This window comes from Pseudomassariella vexata, assembly GCF_002105095.1.
Source record: "Pseudomassariella vexata strain CBS 129021 chromosome Unknown BCR38scaffold_5, whole genome shotgun sequence".
In the NCBI taxonomy this organism is placed as follows: Eukaryota; Fungi; Ascomycota; class Sordariomycetes; order Amphisphaeriales; family Pseudomassariaceae; genus Pseudomassariella; species Pseudomassariella vexata.
The window spans coordinates 2,832,587-2,853,371 of NW_024467960.1; the positions used below are offsets into that span (position 1 = coordinate 2,832,587).

General features: G+C 49.9%; 4 protein-coding genes and 1 non-coding gene across 5 annotated transcripts; 3 read left to right on the forward strand and 2 right to left on the reverse strand.

Moving 5' to 3' along the window:
• Nucleotides 1-3,897: 3,897 nt before the first annotated feature.
• On the reverse strand, nt 3,898-5,016 carry BCR38DRAFT_408513 (uncharacterized protein; the record flags this gene model as incomplete). Its single annotated transcript, XM_040858275.1, has 2 exons — nt 3,898-4,517; nt 4,593-5,016. The coding sequence occupies 2 exons, from the start codon at nt 5,014-5,016 to the stop codon at nt 3,898-3,900; spliced, it is 1,044 nt and encodes a 347-aa protein (XP_040717558.1).
• Nucleotides 5,017-9,030: 4,014 nt separating this feature from the next.
• BCR38DRAFT_484211 (uncharacterized protein) lies at nt 9,031-9,483 on the forward strand (the record flags this gene model as incomplete). Its single annotated transcript, XM_040863723.1, has 2 exons — nt 9,031-9,287; nt 9,342-9,483. The coding sequence occupies 2 exons, from the start codon at nt 9,031-9,033 to the stop codon at nt 9,481-9,483; spliced, it is 399 nt and encodes a 132-aa protein (XP_040717559.1).
• Nucleotides 9,484-10,892: 1,409 nt separating this feature from the next.
• On the forward strand, nt 10,893-10,995 carry BCR38DRAFT_t155. Its single transcript has one exon. It is a non-coding gene; the product is annotated as a tRNA-Thr (tRNA).
• Nucleotides 10,996-14,978: 3,983 nt separating this feature from the next.
• BCR38DRAFT_183747 (uncharacterized protein) lies at nt 14,979-15,940 on the reverse strand. The gene is made up of 2 exons (XM_040853956.1): nt 15,252-15,940; nt 14,979-15,190 (listed from the first exon to the last, which is right to left on the reverse strand). Exons 1-2 carry the CDS (start codon nt 15,674-15,676, stop codon nt 15,118-15,120), a joined length of 498 nt encoding a protein of 165 aa, XP_040717560.1. The 5' UTR covers nt 15,677-15,940; the 3' UTR covers nt 14,979-15,117.
• A 1,686-nt stretch (nt 15,941-17,626) lies between these two features.
• On the forward strand, nt 17,627-20,185 carry BCR38DRAFT_340168 (glyoxal oxidase N-terminus-domain-containing protein; the record flags this gene model as incomplete). Its single annotated transcript, XM_040855761.1, has 3 exons — nt 17,627-17,925; nt 17,977-18,098; nt 18,207-20,185. 3 exons carry the CDS (start codon nt 17,627-17,629, stop codon nt 20,183-20,185), a joined length of 2,400 nt encoding a protein of 799 aa, XP_040717561.1.
• Nucleotides 20,186-20,785: the final 600 nt, after the last annotated feature.

Sequence of the window (20,785 nt, forward strand, 5' to 3'; positions counted from 1 at the left end):
TGCTGATGCGTCGACCACTTCTTCCTAGTGCAATAGTTTTGGCCAATCACTACAGAAGACCTCCCATCATGAAGCACTTGCGGGCTCTGTGTCGTTCCCCCGCTGCCGTGCGGCTTCTCCAAATCTTCCAGGCAAGACCATAGCTTTATTTAAAAAGTGATTTCTCTTGCCGGTATCCTTGTAGCGAAAACATAGATTCGGAGCTGGTGATCATATACGCAGTCATCGGGGCCAATGCACTTGATCAATGTTACGTCTGTGTCTGTCCACCCGTCTGGATAGTCGAGACTGTAAGGAAAGAGCCGTTGCGGCGGGCCGGTCTCAGCTGACAAGCTGAGTCGGGAGGGATTCGCCCCGATCCGGTAGAACCCCGGAACCGCCCAGCTTAAGAGGAGAACTCGAGACGCTCGCACCTAGTTTGGATTCTTCAAGAATTGTCGAATATCACGTGTGTCCAATCGAGTAGTCAGAAGTGCGTAAGATTGTATATGAATGAGGTGTCTTGTTGTCTGTGTTCTCTTCTCGCGAACTGCCGTTGCTCTGCCTTTTATAGATTCTTTAGGACATGTCGGAGGTACATTGTTCAGGTGTCTGACCCCTAAGTGGACCGGAACTTTGGAGTTACTTTCGGGAAGAGGGGTTCATTTCGCCGTCTGAACTTTAAGTGACACTAGTCTTCTCTAGTGCCATATTATTTCTGAATCTAGGAACCAGGTGCCCTATCTGACAAGACTCAGTCTTGCAATATACGCACCCATACACTGGCCTACTTCTAGCTACCCTTTGCACTACCTGACTATTATATTGTGAGACGTGTGGTATCCTCGTTACAGAGACTGGAATATAATGGAAAATAACTAGCAGTTGCTAAAGCATGAAGATACTGCAAATATATAAGATATATTATTGAACATTTTACCTTGTCCACGAATACCTGAAGGTTATCTCATAGGTCTTCAAATTCATGGCTGCAGATACTATCCAGGCCAAGTATCGGTAGCTTCAAGATCCACAAACGCAATCAGACGACATCGCTTCAACTTTTATGTTCCAGATTACGGTATATTATTTCCCGTCGGCTGGTGTAGTTGGTCACTTCGCTGGTAGATAAGTCCCGATTTGAGCCTCGCCCACTTGGGTCGGTGACGAGTCGCGGGTTCGAATCCTGCAGCTGACACACAAGGGGGTTTAGTCAACCCTTATGGCGCGCTGCCCACCTTGTTGACTTCGCCTACCTAGCGATAATAGGGAGATTGGTGCAGTTTAGGATTACGAGCATCCTAGCCAGTCGACCGTCAAGCACTACGTCGGCGGAATATAACTCGACAGCCGGTCCAGAATTCGAATCGTTAATCCGGCCCCTTATCGGACCTCGCCTATCCGATAACGCTCGTCGGCGAACCCGTCCCCTCACGATAGAAGGCGCGCAGCACGCCCTCTCGCCGCGATTCTTGCGAGCGTCTAGACCACGTTACGGTCTATCCACTTGAGCGTATGGTTGAGATGTATACGCTCGACGAGAACCCCAATTAGCAGATACTACGACTTGTCGCGACAAAAAAAATAGTCGAGCATCTTCTGCACATCAGTAGCATCCCACCCCTGAGGACGAATTTAAGTGCCACATTACCACATTTATCGGTAGTTCAGGCAGGGGTTGTAGCACAGACTTAGGGAGGGACAGGAGGTTTAGTAGTCATTTGGCTACAAGTTTACCTGTATAACCGCCCGACGCGGCTTAAGGGCCCGCTATATCATCTATAGCCCCTTAAGGGAGTACTTGTAGAGGTACCGAGGGTTAACACCTACGGCGTATTTAATATTATTTTTATTATTTCCCGCAGCTTGTTTCTTCCCTTTAAACGTGCGTGGCAAAACTTGCACCAGGAGACTAATCATTCCTGCTCTTCGCTCTGAGACACCATTGTCTCGGTTTTAGAAGTCACATTTGCATCTACTTCGGAACCCTTAATTGGACTTCGCCAAATATCGACAGGACAATAACGGATTCCTTCAGAAAGCGGAAAAATGTGCTTTGTGGTTAATGAAGAAATAAAGGGCTCCTTTATTTTTATGAAGGAATTATGAACAAAAGTAAGGAATTCGACCTTCACAAAGGTCGCAAACGAACTAGATCACTAATAAATAGATCTTGCTAACAAAGACCGTATACGAATAATTCGAGGCTGTGACGGTTGTCACGTGATTGACCTACACTGGTCTGAACAAATTGATAAGTGGTTGCAGATATCAAAGTCAGGGACTTTGGTATTGGTCTCTTTTGGTGAAGACATCTTGTTAGGCAACCTTGGTGGGCTTTGCCAAGACCACCAAAGTTACCACGTGACTTAGCCCTTCGGGACTAAGTCCAACCTTCCTGCTCCATAGGACTAGATAGAATGTCATGCTTTTACAACCTCACAAATCTTTGACCACCTTTGCGTGTAACACCTAATTTCCATTGATACGTGATCCCAAGGGGGTTACCCTGTAGCTACAAATAAGATAGATAAGATAAGAGCTCAGTCAGGCTAGAATAACTGACCTGGCCGACCTTTCCTAATACGACAATTCACACCCTATATGCATTCGCGACACACATCCTTCTATACATATTACTACAATACAGTATAACGATAATCTACACTTTATGACTATTTTGATTAACGAGCCTACCCTGTAGCTATCTGGTAGCCGTCCATAGATATCCGCTGTGTTATCGTAACCATCTAAAAATATCTTAATGAATGAATCGTTGTTGTATGAGCGTACATGCACTTGAAACCGCAGTAGCGCTTACCCCAGCAGATACAGGCAGCTTTGCATTCTCATCCCGGCGATGTCTCGGCAGGTCCAATAATACAACTCCGAATCCCGAGAACAATTAATTTTCAAAACGTCTTATTGTTACGAACCGTTGGCCCTGAACCAACATTACAGGCCCGTTGGCAGCCCAGGTGGATACAGACGCTAGGATCACGGGACCCCGCATCGGAGGAAGGAAAGGACCGACAGGTCACGGGACCTACAGGGGTGGATATGTTGGATATGTTGGACAACCAACATATCCAACTGGGGATCAGTGAAGGAGAGACGGGTATATAAGGGACAGTACTCCCAGGCATTTCATAGATAGACAGTCTCTACTTCAGTGATCAATCTAAGCATCAATCTAACCCATTGGTGAGGCAAACTGCCTTGACGACTCTATTCCCAGTTACCCTACTTGAATACTTCAGTTACCCCAAAGCACTATACTCCATACGTCAGACCTCGATATTATTGCTAAAGGACTCCGCAGCAGGACTTACTTACTAGCACAAACCCTTACAGACTCTTTAGTGGTTTACGCAGCTAGACTGTTAGAGGTTTCGTTACACTTATGCATACCAGAGCAGATGGGTCAGTTTTGGGGGACTATCCATTCATATTGCCATGAAGCCATACTGCCACACTTACAGCGGAAAGGGCCAGGTGTGGCAAGTGGGTAAATAATGCTCTTGGCAGTAGCCAGTCAGAGGATACCTTTACTCTCGAATACCTCATAGGAAACCTACTTAGCAGACAAATGTTCTGCATAACCACTCAAAGGTCATGCCGAATGAGGCAAGGCAAAGCTGCCGCACATGGCTATCAGCGTTTGAAACAAAACCCCAACTCAGCCACAGCATTAAGATCAAATCGAAATAGAAGTCATATCAACACATTCGCGCACAGTTCATCATCACCTCATCGCAAATTCAAACAGTAAGATGCACATTTGAATTTCTTCTAAAACAGCCCATTCGGTCGGCAAATCTACCATGAACCGCAACCGCAGCAACAAAATAATAGCCAATAGAAAATGGTATCTACATGGTGCGCTCTATACAACAAACTTCCACGTCAAGAGTAACTTTACTGAGAAGCGGAGACAAGATCGCGTCTGGCCCACCTTAGGGCACCGGAGCGCTTGTTGTTTCCGCGGCCGCCTCGGTTGCCACCGTTTCCACGGCCGTTGCCTCCATTGCCACCGCCGTTGTTTCCGTTTCCATTGCCGGTGGCAGCGTTGTTGTTGTTGTTGTTGTTGCCGTTTCCATTATTATTGTTGTTGTTTCCGTTGCCAGTGTTGGTGTTTCCGTTGTCAGTGTCAGTGTCATCGTCAGCGGTGGCATCATCATCAGCAGTGGCATCGTCGTTGGCGTCAGCATCGGCGTCATCGTCAGCGGCGGCATCATCATCAGCAGTAGCATCGTCGTCGCCAGTGTCCACATCAGCATCGTCACCCTCAATGGCCTCAATGACAGAAACACCCTGATCGGCAGGATCACTGCTGGCGTTGGCGATACCCTCGGCGGCAGCAGGGAAGTCAGCAATGTTTTGCAGGACCTGGGCGTCAATGCCCTCGGGAGTCTGGGCAGTGGCGATGTTGGCGGGGGTGTTCTCGCTGGGGGTGGTGTCGGTCTGCTGGACAGCGAAGCAGCCGCCGAACTCGGCTGCGTTGCGGCAGCGGACGGTGCAGACGTCTCCAGTGGAAGCTGCGAGGATGTATGTTAGTCACTGGTTATATGGTGTGGAGATTGCTCAAGCATGATGCCTTGGCTCGGACTTACCTCCGATACATGAGAGGTCATCAGGCATGGTGACAGTCAAAGTCATGATGCCGTTCTTGGTCTTGCCCTCGGTGACGGTGAGGTTGGTCTGTCCACTGGCACCGTTGGCGTTACCAGTGGGGTCCAAGTCACAGGTGTAAGGACCAGCACCCTGGTCGCCGCCCTGGTTGATCTTGACCTCGATGTCGCCTCCACTGGTGGTCGTAGTGACATCGCCAGTTGCCAACGCATTCTCGGTGTTCTCGCCAATGTCGATGTTGCCAGCGAGCAGCGTACGGCCGCACTCATTGACCACATTATCCACAATTTCTTGTTGCTTGATGATGTTGGCATCGTTGCCGGACTGGTCCACCAACAGACCGGTACTGGTTCCCTTGTCTCCTTTGGCGCTGACAATGACACCCTGAGCGTTGGCAAGGGCCATGAAGGCCGATGCCAGCGCAATTCTTCGGAAAGACAGCATGTTTGGGGATGTTAAGGAGTATTCGAAAGGTTGTTCAAGTATACAACAGAAAAAAAATTATATTGACCAGCACAGGATACTGTAAAAAAGAACGGAATGATAAAAATCCAAGAAACGAAACAGCCCTGCTGGTTGAATTGTGAAAGAAGGAACAGAAAATGCGAAGTAGGACGGAAAACGAAATCAAGAAGGCGTGAAGAGCACGGCGGGTGGCATCGTCTTATAATATCCCAGTGGCTGCACCACGATGTCATCTGCAACGGCTGCCGTCGCGGGCGCGTGGAGTTGCCAGTGGGGCGGGTGCTAGCCCGCTCCTTGAAACGGGACAAGGGCCCTGCCTGAACGAGTGGCTCGGCAATGTCACAGTGGGTCACTCCATCATGTTGAGACGACAGCTCCACGAGACTGAAAGGCTTGGCGACTTTGCAGGCCAAAAACACGCGTTTTTCTCGTCCTGTGTGTGCCAGGGGAGCATCGGGTGAAACTAAGGGCTCTCAAGGAAAACAAGATTGCGTAAATAGTCGCCGCATTTCCTTCTCAACAGTGGGGACTCGCTAACCTAACACGGGCGAGAGGCTATTGACTGTCGTGATGATGGTATTTGAGCATGGCATTATGAGCATGGCTATCATATCAACTGGACAGCCACAAGACACTCATCGATCAGGAGCAACCAAGATCTGTCAGAATAACCCATCGTACAATCATGTTTCACCGTACCTTCCGTCGATCCGGTGGGCACTAACTTCACATCGTCTGAAAATCACCCGATGATATTCAGTCACCAAGGGCGATCGACGAAGCATAGGGCTCTGCGGTTTCGTAGAATCCAAGGAACTACGGTCGGAAGAAAAGGCTTGTCCGCCGCGAGCATGTCACTCAAGGCTCTGGCCCACTGTTGGGTCACACCCGAAACAGGCTCCCTGTCGAGAACCGAAACCGTTGGTTATTTCCGGCCCAGATGCTGATTGGCTCGGTTGCGTTCGACCTCACCAACAGGGAAAACCTTGACGCGTAAAGTTGACAAGCTTTCGGCTGGACTCCATAAATACAATCAAACACTGCGGTTGACAGTCCGGCAATTCAGAGATCCCGAGCAAAGCCAATCTCGCGCAGTAAAACATGGCGAAGGGGCATGATATGCTTCTGCAATAAGAGATACTGTGGGGCTTCGTAGTACATTGAGCCTTGGTTGGCAGGTTGATACCATAGGGCGTATGATATTTGGCATGTCCCCTATCTCAGATACCAGAGCTATAAATCGCTTAAGAAATCGACTCTGTTCGACCATGATGCCTTCCTGGGCGAGTCTCGCCTTCCCTTCGTCAACTAGTGGACATAGACAGCCAAATGTCTTGGTCGACGCCCGCTGCATGTTAAACGGGTGTTTGAAATGGGTGAGTTTACAATCATTTCCAGTCTATGTTGTAGAGGTTGGCCCCATGCTATCAATTTTCCTTATTTTCTCCTCTCTACTAGTCAGATGCCAAGTGTATGCCAGAGGTCCGTCAGGATATCGTGAGCCTTGCCAAACCTTGTAGTAGGTAAGTTGTTGCAGACGTCTAAAAGTAGTGAAGCTGGTACAAGTGACTTAGTCCCACACTACCTTCCCCAACACGGATCTACTGCCGATATTTCTACTCGGCCGATTCACTATAGAAGTGGCTAAGCACCACGTACATAACTATAAAGTGTCCCGGTTAGCCGCCTACGTCGCGGTTTAGAGGCATTCACTTGAGGGTTAGTCAACAAGCGTATAATTCTTGGCAAACGACGACATATTTCTTCTGCAAACGAACGACTATACGTACCATAAAGAACGTGCGGCCGTTGTGACAACCTAGTACCATGACGGAATTTCAGGCCACAGTTTGACATTCTGCACTACGGCTTAAAAGCTTAACCCAACGCCAAACTAGTATTTTATTGCTCCCTGTAGGTTGGACCTCAAATTCGTCTGAGGGGTGGACATGGGAGGTGGAGATTCGATAATGCTTATCTGAAAGAAGATAATGGTCCCAAGTAAGTATATGTTGAGCTAGTGAAGTATGGAGAAAATGGCCACTGATGCAGGCAATGCGTTTGCATAGAAAACATTTTGAAGCCAAGCATCCATCACGCCGTGCGGAACTGATAGGTTTATGCGGACCATCAGCAAGATTCCAGGATCTAAAACTTACGGGGCCCACTCTTTGCATTGGTGTAGAAGGCCAAAGAGTTTCACAAGTGTGAAAGTCCTATGTAGCTGGGTGTTTGGTGGATCTTGCATTGCCAAATCTTCACGCCCGCCAATAGTGAACCCAAGACATTTCCACCATTTGAGCTAGTAGCCGAGGAAATCCTGGGGATACAAAGACTCGTCGGGCTGCCAAAAGGCAGGTAGACACGAGATGTCCTATCCTGTCGTCGTTCCCCAGCTTCAGACGATTGAGTGCCAAGAAGATCCTCGTTCCAAAATATTTCCACAACACAGATCAAATATAGATTGGTTTCCAGTACACAGGACTTTGGATGCTCGGGTATTGTTCCCAGGGCTCGAGGACAATATAACCGGAAAGTTAAAATAGAGGATGTTCCGATTTCTACTCGGTAGAGAATTCGAAGTCATTTTAGCTGACCCCAATCCCCCCCACAAAGTACGATGGCGTGATATCCTCCTTCCATATGTCAGCTGCTACCTTGATTCCCCAAAGTCAATCATGATCTTACGCATAACGACTAACACAAGTACTCTAAATAGATAGCACTAAACGGGGAGATTGGTGAAACTCATGGTTCTGTTTTCCTTTAGAGAACTCGCCATCCGTCTATTATCTGATGGGCTCGAGGAAATTGCTAGGAGCCTGAACATCCAGGTCTTAGGTTCATGCTCGCGTCGAGCTATTTAGCCGCTACGTTGTCCAAATTCTGTCTAGTTGCAGCAGCGAAGCACTGTACAGCCCCAGGCTGCAATTACTAGTGGTGAATCTAACGCTAAGGTAGACGTGAGTCTCTGGGATTGAAGGGCATAATAGAATACAGTGATCGACGAAACACATGTGGCAGAAGATATAAAACATAACATGTTGACCCATACCTTTTGGTGCGGCCACCGAGGAAACCTATCATCTGAGTGTTCTAAAAGTAACGAGTTGAATTCACCTGAAGAGTCTAGTCGAATGGAGTTATTGAGCTCTCTGAAAAGGATTTGGCGTACATGCTTGCTCATTACTTGCAGAACCCCAGGCCTGTGGTTGCATCATGGAAAAACACTGTGAATTCAGTTTCTTACTCGCAAGACGATACAAACCGTAGTGTCGCTGTACAAAATTCGGATGTAGGGAGTAGTGGCAACGTCGATGACCTTGGGGAGGGAAGACGGTTGGCCGAGACAACAGACAGCAAACATCCAAGATCAAGCCCCAGCACAAGCCAGTTGGTCGTTAAAACTGGCACGGGAATTGTTGAACCAACGGCCAATCTTGATGGGAGGGTTTCCAGCTTTGGGGCAGATGCTGAATCGTCGCAGCACGACCCATCTATGCCGTCAATATCGCAGAATGACCCGGATACTCCACCAAGAAAAAGACGAGATCGCTCTGAACTAGGCCGCAAACTCAGGGAATCGTTGAAAGAGTTTCTACCCGGAAAGGGAGACAAGAAATTTCCGCCTACTAGTGCATTCGAAAAGATTGTAACCTACGATGCCGTCCTGGGTGAATTAAGACGCAAATGGATATTCGACAACACAAACGAATTGAAGCAGCTTGCGAGTCAAGTGTAGGAAAGAAAATATGCAGCATCTTCCAAATTGGGCAACCTGACCACACGACGCAAGCTCTTTACCCTGCCGACCTTGGTTGAAAAGGCTCACACCAGTGCGGATTTCATCAAGGGAGGTCTCTGCGACAGTGGCTTGCCGTTTATTCTCTAAATTGGCCAAGAAGACAAGGAGGGAACCTTGAGTCTCTGCAAAAAGATCAAAGGCATGACCAGATGCCGGAGAACTTGGAGCCAATTGGGTACTTTCAGGACTGCGAAGATCATTCCTTGGATGTTTTCGATACATACCAGTTTCAACTGTTGGCCCCTTATTTCGAACTCATGTCTCCGGAAAAGCCGAAAGCGCCACACTATTACCTGGCGGAAGGGACTGTTTTGCCCTTTATCGAAGACAGTCGCGATGCAGTTCAACACGGAGGCTCAGCGGATGTTGGCGCGTTAAAATCCACCACGCGCGTCACAATTGTGCAGTAAGTCTATTCCATGTCTATACAGCTGGCATTGAAACGGAAAACTAAGAGCAGACTGCAGAGCGGAGATGAGCACAACCCTTCTTACGCTATCAAGCAACTTCATTCCCGGGATAGAGAAGCCTTTAAGCAAGAAGTCTTCACACTCAAGCGCTTGATCCCCAAAGTCGACACTCATCTGATCAAACTCTCCTGAATTTTCAGCACCGAGATAATTCCACCTAGTATTCCCTTGGGCTGATGGCAATCTCATGGATTACTGGAAATTGTACCCAGTCCTGGGTTCCGGTCCGAAATCTCCGGTTCGCTTAGTGGGTCTGAGCAATGGTTGGGAATTGCCAAGGGGCTCCAAGCAATACATGCGTGCAGTCCAGACGACACTAGCCTCGGTCTTGAAACGCAAGATCCGTCTGATCCCAGAATACACGGTCTTCATGGTGAACTCAAGCCACAGAACATCCTTTGGTTGCGCCGCAATACACCGATCAAGGCGGTTACGGGAGTTTTGTAAAATCCAACTTCAGTTTGACGCGCTTTCATCGACTGGCGACGAAGTCACAGGTCAATCCCCCAAGCCTGGGTACACCTCCAACGTACCGGCCACCGAAATACGACGTTTCAATTGCAATATCCCAGAGTCACGATATCTGGACTCTCAGGTGTGCCTGCTCGAATTATCGATTTGGTATCTTCTCGGATGGGGGGAGGTGGACGAGTTCTCCCAGAGGCGCCTTGAAGATGAGAAAGAGAATAATCCATACAATTGCTCAGAAGATACCTTCTTTCAACTGGTCGAAATAGACGGGAAGCCTGGGGCCAGGTTCAAGAAGTCCATTGCGGCTCTAAGTCTTGCATACTGCCCCAAACGCACTACGGCGACGGAACGACACTGATAAAGATTTCTTCCAGGAATTCAAAAAGCTAAGGCGTTGCCTGGGAACCACTCAATTTTTTGTCGACCTGCTCGACCTCATTGAAGATGAGCTTCGAAGTTTGCGCCCAGATAAAAGAGTCGAGTGCGACAGAATTGTGGAGAAGTTCCAAGATATGCGACTCAAGTGCGGGTATGAGAAGTACTGCACTGAGCAGGTACCCTGCCCCGGGCAATCCCCATCCAATTCATCAGAACCGACTGCATCGCCCCTATCACCATCCTCGCCAGATCAAAAGAAGCTGAATGATATCCATGTCGTGCAGCACCCTGGTAAAGTTTTCAAAATACAAGCTTGAAAACGAGCCAAGACATCCGTTTGGCCTTCATGGAAACGAGGATTGACCTGGTCACTAGTATATTATGGCCGACGTTACCGTACCGACTGAGAAGATCAAAACAGTTATTAGAGTCTTATTACTGGAAGGAGAAAATATAGCGGAGGTCCAGACCCTTACAAATCCTATATTACTTAGCCTAACAGGTCTCAGCAGTAAGTAAAACTTCGCTATACCTATCTAGGATATATATCCTACATACTGGTTTCTTAGTTATATACTCTCCTTAGCTCTGTGCTTCTACCCTGCCATCGGGTATTTCTAGATCTCTCTCCTCGGTCTGGGATATTATACTAGTATTCATACCAAGTCCGCATCGTATATTATTATCTTGGCGTCGGCTGGTGTAGTTGGTCACTTCGCTGGTAGATAAGTCCCGATTTGAGCCTCGCCCACTTGGGTCGGTGACGAGTCGCGGGTTCGAATCCCGCAGCTGACACACAAGGGGGTTTAGTCAACCCTTACGGCGCGCTGCCCACCTTGTTGACTTCGCCTACCTAGCGATAATAGGGAGATTGGTGCAGTTTAGGATTACGAGCATCCTAGCCAGTCGACCGTCAAGCACTACGTCGGCGGAATATAACTCGACAGCCGGTCCAGAATTCGAATCGTTAATCCGACCCCTTATCGGACCTCGCCTTTCCGATAACGCTCGTCGGCGAACCCGTCCCCTCACGATAGAAGGCGCGCAGCACGCCCTCTCGCCGCGATTCTTGCGAGCGTCTGACCACGTTACGGTCTATCCACTTGAGCGTATGGTTGAGATGTATACGCTCGACGAGAACCCCAATTAGCAGATACTACGACTTGTCGCGACAAAAAAATAGTCGAGCATCTTCTGCACATCAGCAGCATCCCACCCCTGAGGACGAATTTAAGTGCCACATTACCACACTTATCGGTAGTTCAGGCAGGGGTTGTAGCACAGACTTAGGGAGGGACAGGAGGTTTAGTAGTCATTTGGCTACAAGTTTACCTGTATAACCGCCCGACGCGGCTTAAGGGCCCGCTATATCATCTATAGCCCCTTAAGGGAGTACTTGTAGAGGTACCGAGGGTTAACACCTACGGCGTATTTAATATTTTCTTTTATTATCTTGGCTCTTTATAGTTCTCATATTCCTCTGTGCTATAATTTCTTATACTGTTACCCTAGCCCTTGTATTATTACTTAAATATTCATACTTAAGCAAGTAAATTCGTTAGTCTAACTACCGGCGGACTTTGTTTTCTGTTACTCTTTCCTCTCGCTTACGTACTACCGGTTGTTGTTTACATTTCACATCGTTGTAACTAGTACGTGTGCTATTTGCCTAATAGCGAACTGCCTCCTTTGACAGTCCCTGTCCCTCGCCCCGGTCATTATTTGCGGGACTGCTTATTCTGTGGCTACATCTGCGGACTTTCCTGAAATAAACTTCTCACTCACATCTGCTATCATCACTGATGCTATTGAGCAGACTCAGTGGATCTTCCATCTTAGTGTCTCTCCAGGCCTCTCCATACTTCTGCTTCGCCACTATTTGCCTGACATCGTATGTCTTGAAAACATTTCACTTTACACCGATGCGGAAAAGATCCGCCGGAATTGATACGACCAACTTTATATGGCTTGTGAGAGGCTCTTCTTAATGTCACACTACAACTGCTGCAGTGACGCTCAAATATGTACACTTCTATTTTTAGGGTAGGGAAATATTCCAACAGCCCCCTGTCGCCCATGCCTATCGAAATCGATGCCTTCCAAAGGCCCCGGCCTGCCATATGAACAGATCTGCAATGCTTCTTTAAGCAAAATTCCGGCTCCGACGGATGTTAATATCCAGCGAGCTTGTGCCGTTGCAACAAGACTATTTCTGGAAGCTTTCATTGCACATGCATATGGTGACACCCAATCGCGTAGCGTCGACAGTGCCTATGACTTACACGCATTAAAGCCGGGAGAGGACTCGATTTACCAGAGGCCTCGTGATCGATGCAACCCGCAGATTACTGTGCTGCAACTCAAATGTTTGTGATTGGCTCAAGTCGGTGTCTTTGCTGTCACACCAGCTATGTGAGGACTTGATTTTCCAGAGGCCTCGCGATTAATACGATGCGCAGATTACTGTGCTGCAACTTAATTATTCGCGATTGGCTCAAGTAGGTTTCTAGGCTGTCACACACCTTGGCCAGGCGTAGTCCATGGCCGGGGATGATCTTTGGGTGTGGTCGGGACCATCTTCGTACGGTTGCCTTGGACTGAGAGCCTAGTCGGTGTTATGAAAATAGCCTAATACTCTTCTGCCCCCCACCCCCCTCTACTGTTACTGATCGCCATCACCACAAACCTACCTGCTTGGCAATGAATCCACCACAGATACGAAGTATGTTGCTGCAAGTAAATGGAAGTGTTCCGAATGATACTGGCTTTGATTTCTCCACCCTGCCGAAAATCCAAAAAATGCAAGACCCTTGGGAGACTCCTGAGAGCCTACATGCAGAATCACGCTGATAAGGGCCGAACATTCATGTCATCATTTATACTCCTACACTCTAACTCCTGAGGCCATTAAGGATGAATTAAGACGTTATGGGTATGACCAGCAAACGTGCCACGATATCATCTCTAAGGCCTGCACGCAGGCGCTCGAAGTTGCTGAACAGAGCGATAAAACATATCTAGCTGTGTTTGCCATATTGCTTCTTACGGGAAGGGGCAAGGAAATCGCTCACATCGTGTCTGCGACCAAGACCTGCCTTTGCAAACTTGGACTCTATACATGCTCTGGGCGTAGCATATACCTGTATTTAGTTACGAATGATTTCTAATAAATGTACAATGACCAACTTCTTATAACAAGAAAGTATAACAAGAAATTGAAATAAGAAATTGGAACATATGGTTCACGAGTAATCTCAAGCTCTACTTATGGCAAAGTAACGTGGTTATATTCAATCTATCGAATTAGGTCCCCAGCGGAAGTTCAAACCTGAATTTGCGAGCACCATCGGGCACTAAAGGTTTACTTCCAGGCGGCGGGAACCACTGCTGCTTACTTCAAATATATTGTAAAACGATTGAAGGCTGTTACTCTAGCTGGACCATGTGCAATTGCAATTTTCTCTGGAACTTGTCTGACTCTATATAACAACGTGGACACACTCTGGTCTGACCTGAGTTACCTATCACCCCTAACTGTTGCATGTTCAGACTAGTGACAAACGTGGCTGCCGATCCTTTTTACCTATTGAAGTCAACGACACCTTTCAGCCCCACATGAAGTCATCAACAATCCCATAATCCTCGAAACGATACTCACCTTCCTCTTGTGAAAGACCGCCTCACCAAACGGTAACAAACTATGGTGCTAAATATCTACACCAGAGGAAATGTCCTAGGAAAGGAATTGCTCCTCTTCCGCGGGCGCAAATTCGACGACAAGGACGAACTCAGCTGAAACATCTCGCGCTGCTCAAAGTTCTCGGGGCATTGAGCCTACCTTTCAGGATTTTCGAGCCAAATTGGTGGCTCCCCAAGCTCTCTTTCCTAGCGCCCAACGCTACCGAGACGAATACTATGTCTTTCCCTTTGATAGACTACCCCGGAGGTGGAAAGACGCGACACGGCCTTTGAAGCAGGGCGGTGCCCTTCGATTAGGGTTTGAATATCTAGGAGTAGATACTAACCCGGGGGGTGGGGGTTGTACAGTTTGTGCTATTTGTATTTCTGCACGCTCTTCATATTTCGAAACCGACAGTAGAAATGTGAAAGTTGGCATGAAAAATTGACTATTGAGACTTACAGAAAACCCATTCCAATTTACATCCATCCAGTTCGCCTCTGGACGCTCCTGTTCATTTGGATACGTACCGGGACCGTACTCCACCCTCTTTCAGCGGCCACCTCGGTGTACCTCTCATCCAGAACCGCCGGCTCGTAAATGCCCGAATGGGCACATCGACAATATACTAGTGGAACGGTTAACTGGATCCTCTCGTCATAGATATGTAACTCCACCTCTCCAGACATGCAGACTGTTATCGGATGCAATACCCTATTTTAAGAGACTGATCAACGTACACAAATTGTGTGAGATGTCAAGTGACGGTTTCCTAGGACAAGGGTATCATTATCCTCTACAGCTCTACAGCACTGAAAAGGAGTGGAATATCAAGTATTGTGAGGGTTGTAATACGCTAACAATCTGCATGCCTGAAGAGGTGTACCATCTGCAGACGACACCGCAGACTGAACAATCGTCAAATTCCGCATTGTGGAGACTGGCATTTTGCCTGGCTTGAGGAAATCGATCAGAAATCATGAGGAACATACTGTAAAATTTGATCCTAGTTGCCCGAACTCCGAACCCTGTTCATAAAGCCCGGCACGCACTGGATTCGGGCCGCCGCAGAACCGATGTACTCCATGTTTACGAGCTTTTAGTATGGACACCGTGCTTCCTCCACAATTAGCACAATTAGCATCGAAATCCAAAGCAGCGATGACGTGATCTCATGGCTTCGCAAATGAATTCTTGCTCTGTCGCAACCGGATAAGCCTCCACGAACCCAGCTGTTTCTAATGCCATGGGGCCAGCGTAGAACATGACTGGACGGAAAGCCTGGAGGCCCAACTTCTTTCCATGGGTGTGCTATGATTATGTGCGCAGGAGCCTTTAGCAGTCCACTCCTTCCTATGATGACAAGTCTTACCATGAGATAGATACCCGCCTCCCCAACTGGTCAATATCATGCCCATAGCCACAGCCACTCTGGCCGACCCAAAGACATGATTTACCACTGTTGGTATGCACGAGAAGAAACCGCAAATAATTCTTCTTACCGCAGAGGCAAAGTTCAATCCTCCCAGAAGCACTCCATTCTAACAGGGATGCGCTCCTTGACGGACCAGGCAGCCGGAAGGCCAGTGGCGAGGATGGCAAGCCCCAGACTCGCAAAGCCCACGCTGGACCAACGTCCTGGTTCAAGGCATCGAGACAGATGCTGATGACAGCGCCACCAAAGCCACCACCGGCGAAGACAATGCTGTTGGCGAGCCGCTTTCTTACTGAAATATCGGGCTGGGATAGTAGAGATGATCTGCAACGCAGCAGCACCTCCAGCTTTTGTGCTGCCATTGACTTGATATCCCAGAACTTACCACGAAGCAGAATCTGTACATTAGCCAGTCAACCAACACCGCTCATAGGAAGTGAGCCGGGTAATCAAGTGCAAAAGAACCCTTTCCCAATGCCAACCATAACACTCTGTGCCAACGAACAACATAGCCCAAGGGGAACCGAGAAGCTAACCAGCACCTCCCCGACCCTAATAAGCGCTACTCCGAGCAGTCCCGCAGTTCTAACGCCCAGCTTCTGAATGATCACAGAATTGATGATTACCAGAGCAGCCATGATTCCTGGACCCAAAGAACCGACAAAGGGCAGTGTCACAGGCGATGCTACGCCCTTGCCGACCATGGCACCTTGGAGAACCTCCAAGTTGTAGTACGAGCCACCAGTAGACGACAGCGCAGCATGCTATCACGGCCCAGCCGTATCCGCCGTCTGGCACCGTTGAGTCGGCTGGTTGAAAGGCTTGGAGGACCGGATCGACGCTGTTCCGATCGTGCAAAGCGTGATGCCTTGCCTCGCGCTGGTGGATAGTCAAGCGTCTTCACGGAGTTCGATTGCTGTTGTCGTGGTGGTCGCCATTGGGGTCTCGGTATATTGGAATGAAGCGGGCGGTGGTCGAAAAGTCTCGACGAGATACAATACCTTACATCCAGTCGGCCTCGGAGCAGTTGAATGCTTGATCGTGAGGTGAGGCAAGTTGATGTTCTCCCGTCATGGTCGACCACACAGGCAAAGGGCGCGGATGTTATCCAAGACATGTGGGGTTGCTTGTCAATTCGGCACTCACGGATCACCAACCTTAAGGTATGTGGAGTTCCAAGGGACAACTTGTCGACGCGATTGTGATGGAGCGGTGTATACTCCTGCTTTAGTCTTGCCACAATCCTGAGCGGCCGCTTGCTTCAATAGGCAGAATGCATGCAGCATATTCACATTCTTTTATCGCCGCACAGCCGATACGACCAGCAAAAATTCTGCGACCATCCATCGAATCAGAAGTGACAAGCTGGTAGAACCAAAGTTAGCAAGCCGCTCGATGCAACGGCTCTCTGCAGCATTGGGACGGTAAAAATAGCCCGCAAACACGCTATTGCTGCAGGAACAACAAAATCTCCACAACGCCGACATTCGGCTTCGGCAACGTTCGTATCCTTAGCGCTTCAGCTGCTGAGAAGAATGAATGGAACGAAATTGGGGCACACACAAAGAATGGGAAAAGCTCGAACGACGAGTCAAATCTCGGAGGGGTGACTAGGGGTCGAGCCAGCAAAGTCAGCTGTGTCAGCTTACTGCCATCTCATTTTGAAGGAGCCGGACTCCAACTCTAACTTCCGTCCAGCTCTCTCTGATCTAGCATCATCCAATGTCCACAAGAACATGGAGTCGACTCCGCACGGATGCCCAATCACCTCCTCCATTGTCCATGCCCACACCCACGACGTTTAGCGCCCTTCGGTGGTTGGCTGGTGGGTCGTTTTCTCTGATTGCTCCCCAACTTCTCGTGTTGATCTTTCAGCTTGCTCTCCCAAACACCCGCGGAAAGCTTGGTCTTACGCCAAGGCTGCGTCCCAGAAAGCTTGACCAGCACGCCGTATAGCCTGGGTATCCTGTGGGGTCTGGTCATACGGGGGGTTGCAGTCTTGATCTGTCGGTTTTCTTCCTAGTTTAGCCTGCATGCCAGCGCCCACATGCCCAGACCGCAAAATGAGGTTGAGAATACTCATAAGATGGCGCCTCTCCTCGTTGCCGATCACGAACAGTCTCTCGTGGCTTTCTTGCTCTTAGGCCCGTGGTTGGAGGACTCAAGTCATTCGCTTTTTGTTGTGTCCCCAATCCAAGCATCGGCTTTCACTAGCAGGATATCGGCTGTTGTGTTACTTGCCATACCGCACCTTCACGCTCGTTGAAACGACGATATACATATCAGGTTGCTCCTATTCTGAATACTCAGCCATGCCGTCCGCCAGCGCCTCGCTGTTGGGCCTGGCAGTCTTTACGTCGACGGCTCTGGCCAACATCAACTTCACTTGGGTCCAACCAAGTTGCAGGGCGGAAGCTGAATACACGGGATGTCTGGCTGGACAGATCTGCCGAGAGACGACTTGCGAACCAATATTCACTCCATCATTCGACCGAGTCGCGTCAGTTGAGAAGAGGACTGTCACCACCGATGGCACATGCGGTGCGGCACACAGCGGAACGGTCTGTGGCAACCGGCCAGATGGGTCATGCCGCTCGACATACGGACGGTGGTAAGTACACCCATGCTCGTGATGGATCCGGTCTAATCCAGGATGCATCAGTGGCTCATCCTCGGCGCATTGCGGCACCGGTTGCCAGAGTGGCAATTGTATCTCGGCACTCTCGACCAGAGCTTCTACTACTCCCAAAATATCGACAAAGTCGAAGACGTCGACCAGGGCTAGTACTCAAAGTAAAACTTCAACCAAGGCCAAAACAACGGCAAAAACAACGGCAAAAGCGAAAAGTTCGACAAAGGCCCCCGTACCAAGTACGATTTCCAATGTAGTAGTCACCAACGACGGCACCTGTGGCCTGCAGAACAACGGGGCCGTCTGTGGTGACTGGCCCCAGGGATCCTGCTGTTCCTCGTATGGCTACTGCGGCAACTCGACAGCTCACTGCGGTGCCGGTTGCCAGTCCGGCCCATGCGTGGACGTGGGAGCTCCTTCTCCTGGCTCTGGCTCTACGTCTACCGCTACGTCTCCCGCTACTACGACGACGGGCACAGAACCCTCGTCGTCTTTGACCACCGACGGATCCTGCGGTGCCAACTATGGCGGGACTGTGTGCGGGGACTGGCCTCAGGGTTCCTGCTGCTCCATGTACGGCTTCTGCGGAAACACAACAGGCCACTGCGGTGATGGCTGCCAGTCCGGACCCTGCCTCAACGGTGCAACCACGCCCGCCCCTGGACCTAAGCCAGCACCTGTAAATGCCAACCCAGGTACGCTCAAGGTGGTTGGAGATTCTGGTGTGCCCGCCATGCACGCTGGCCTGCTGCCGAATGGTCGTGTCCTCTTCCTCGACAAGGTGGAGAACTACACTCAGCTCAAGCTCTCCAACGGCCAGTATGCGTACTCTTCCGAGTACAACCCGGCTGACAACACGGTCGTTCCCCTTGCGTACAAGACAAATGCCTTCTGTGCCGGTGGCATGTTCCTGGCCGATGGCAGATTCGTCTCTCTTGGTGGCAATGCCCCCCTAGATTGGGTGGACCCGACTGTGGGTGATGGATTTGACGGAATTCGCTACCTCGAACGATCTTCCACGGACGCAAAATTCAACGGCCAGGACTGGAGTGAGCCCGGCAACAAGCTGTCTAGCGCTCGCTGGTACCCGTCAGCCCAGATCATGCCCGACTCCACTGTCTTCGTCGCATCCGGTAGCTTGAACGGTCTCGACCCCAACAATGCCAGCAACAATAACCCTACGTACGAAATCCTCGACTCCAAGGGTGTTTCCAGCGGCAAGGCCATTGCGATGGATATCCTCGTGAAGAACCAACCCTACTATATGTACCCATTCATGCACCTCCTACCCAACGGCAAGCTGTTCGTCTCCGTCTCCAAGAGCAGCGAGATCTTCGACGTCGCCAGCGGCTCCACGGTAACCACCCTCGCCGACCTCCCCGGACAATACCGCACCTACCCTAACACGGGCACCTCGGTCCTCATGCCGCTCTCCAGCACCAACGGCTGGACCGCCGACGTCATCATCTGCGGCGGCGGCGCGTACCAGGACATCACGGCTCCGACCGACGCATCCTGTGGCCGCATGAAGCCCCTTGACGCCAAGCCAACCTGGGAAATGGATGCCATGCCGGAGGGACGCTGCATGGTCGAGGGGGTCAATCTCCCCGACGGTACGATCCTCTTCGTCAACGGCGCCAACCAGGGCGCGCAAGGCTTCGGCGAGGCCACGAAACCTACTCTCGAGACTTTGATCTACGACCCCGCCGCCGCGCTGGGCGCGCGCTGGACCACGGGCGCCACGAGCACGATTGCGCGGCTGTACCACTCCGTCGCTTTGTTGCTGCTGGATGGTACCGTCATGATTGCGGGCAGTAACCCCGTCGAGCAGCCCATTCTCAAGCCCTCGGCGCAGAACCCCTACGTGACCGAGTTCCGCGTCGAAATCTACACGCCGCCCTACCTAGCCAACAACGCCGTCCGTCCTTCTGGCATTACACTCTCGACACCAAAAGTTGCCACCGGGGCAGCCTCGACATTCACCATTTCCTTCACCGCCCCTGCAGGGGCGAAGAACGTGAAAGTCGCGCTGTACCACGGCGGCTTCGTGACGCATAGTGTGCATATGGGGCAGCGCATGCTGTATTTGGATAACTCGGGTTTCAAGGCCGGGGCGACAGCACAGACGGTTACGGTCAAGGCGCCGCCCAACAAGAATGTGGCGCCGCCGGGGCCGTATGTGGTTTATGTCGTTGTGGATGGGGTGCCGGGGGTGGGGCAGTTTGTGCAGGTTTCTTGAAAAGGAGGCAGGGGAAAGAAATAATGGAATGAGGATGAAAACTACGTGGCCTAATAGATGGCTTGCATGGTCGGTCCAGTCACCGAGACTTAAAAGGATTTCCTTGAATTGGTATCATTGTATATAGAGGAAATCATTGGTAATTTACAAGTTAAAGCGAGAATAGGCTGTTCTGGAGGCTGAATTTGGCAAGCGTGGGTTCCCGTATTATGATGGTATCACAGCAAGGCACAAGATAGAGTACTCTCTCGTGTACGAGGTACTTGCGCCCCATCTGATGGGTCATTGGCCAACCCGATGCAGCCGCTCAGCCCCTGCGTCCACCTGGCGTAAGCTCGGCGGCTCGAGACGGCTGGCCGACTTGAGGAATCAGTTTCCTGCCTCTACACCAACTATTTTCGGCTATCTTAAAGCCGGCATCGTTGTTGGTTCGAGTTAAAAGACATTCTTCGACGCTATAATAGGACTCATGAACGCCCTATAATCTGGAAACAAGAGCAATGAGCCTCTTTGCTGCAATTCTCTTATTCTATATACGAGTTGCCTCAGCTTTGTACGAGAAGGATGGCTCCTACGCTATCCAGTTCGGATCCTAGTCTG

Coding starts and splice junctions, on each gene's coding strand:
- BCR38DRAFT_183747 (XM_040853956.1), bottom strand. CDS start 15,676: ATGGCAGCACAAAAGCTGGAGGTGCTGCTGCGTTGCAGATCATCTCTA. Junction 15,191..15,251: donor AGGCGGGTATCTATCTCATG/GTAAGACTTGTC, acceptor ACATAATCATAG/CACACCCATGGAAAGAAGTT.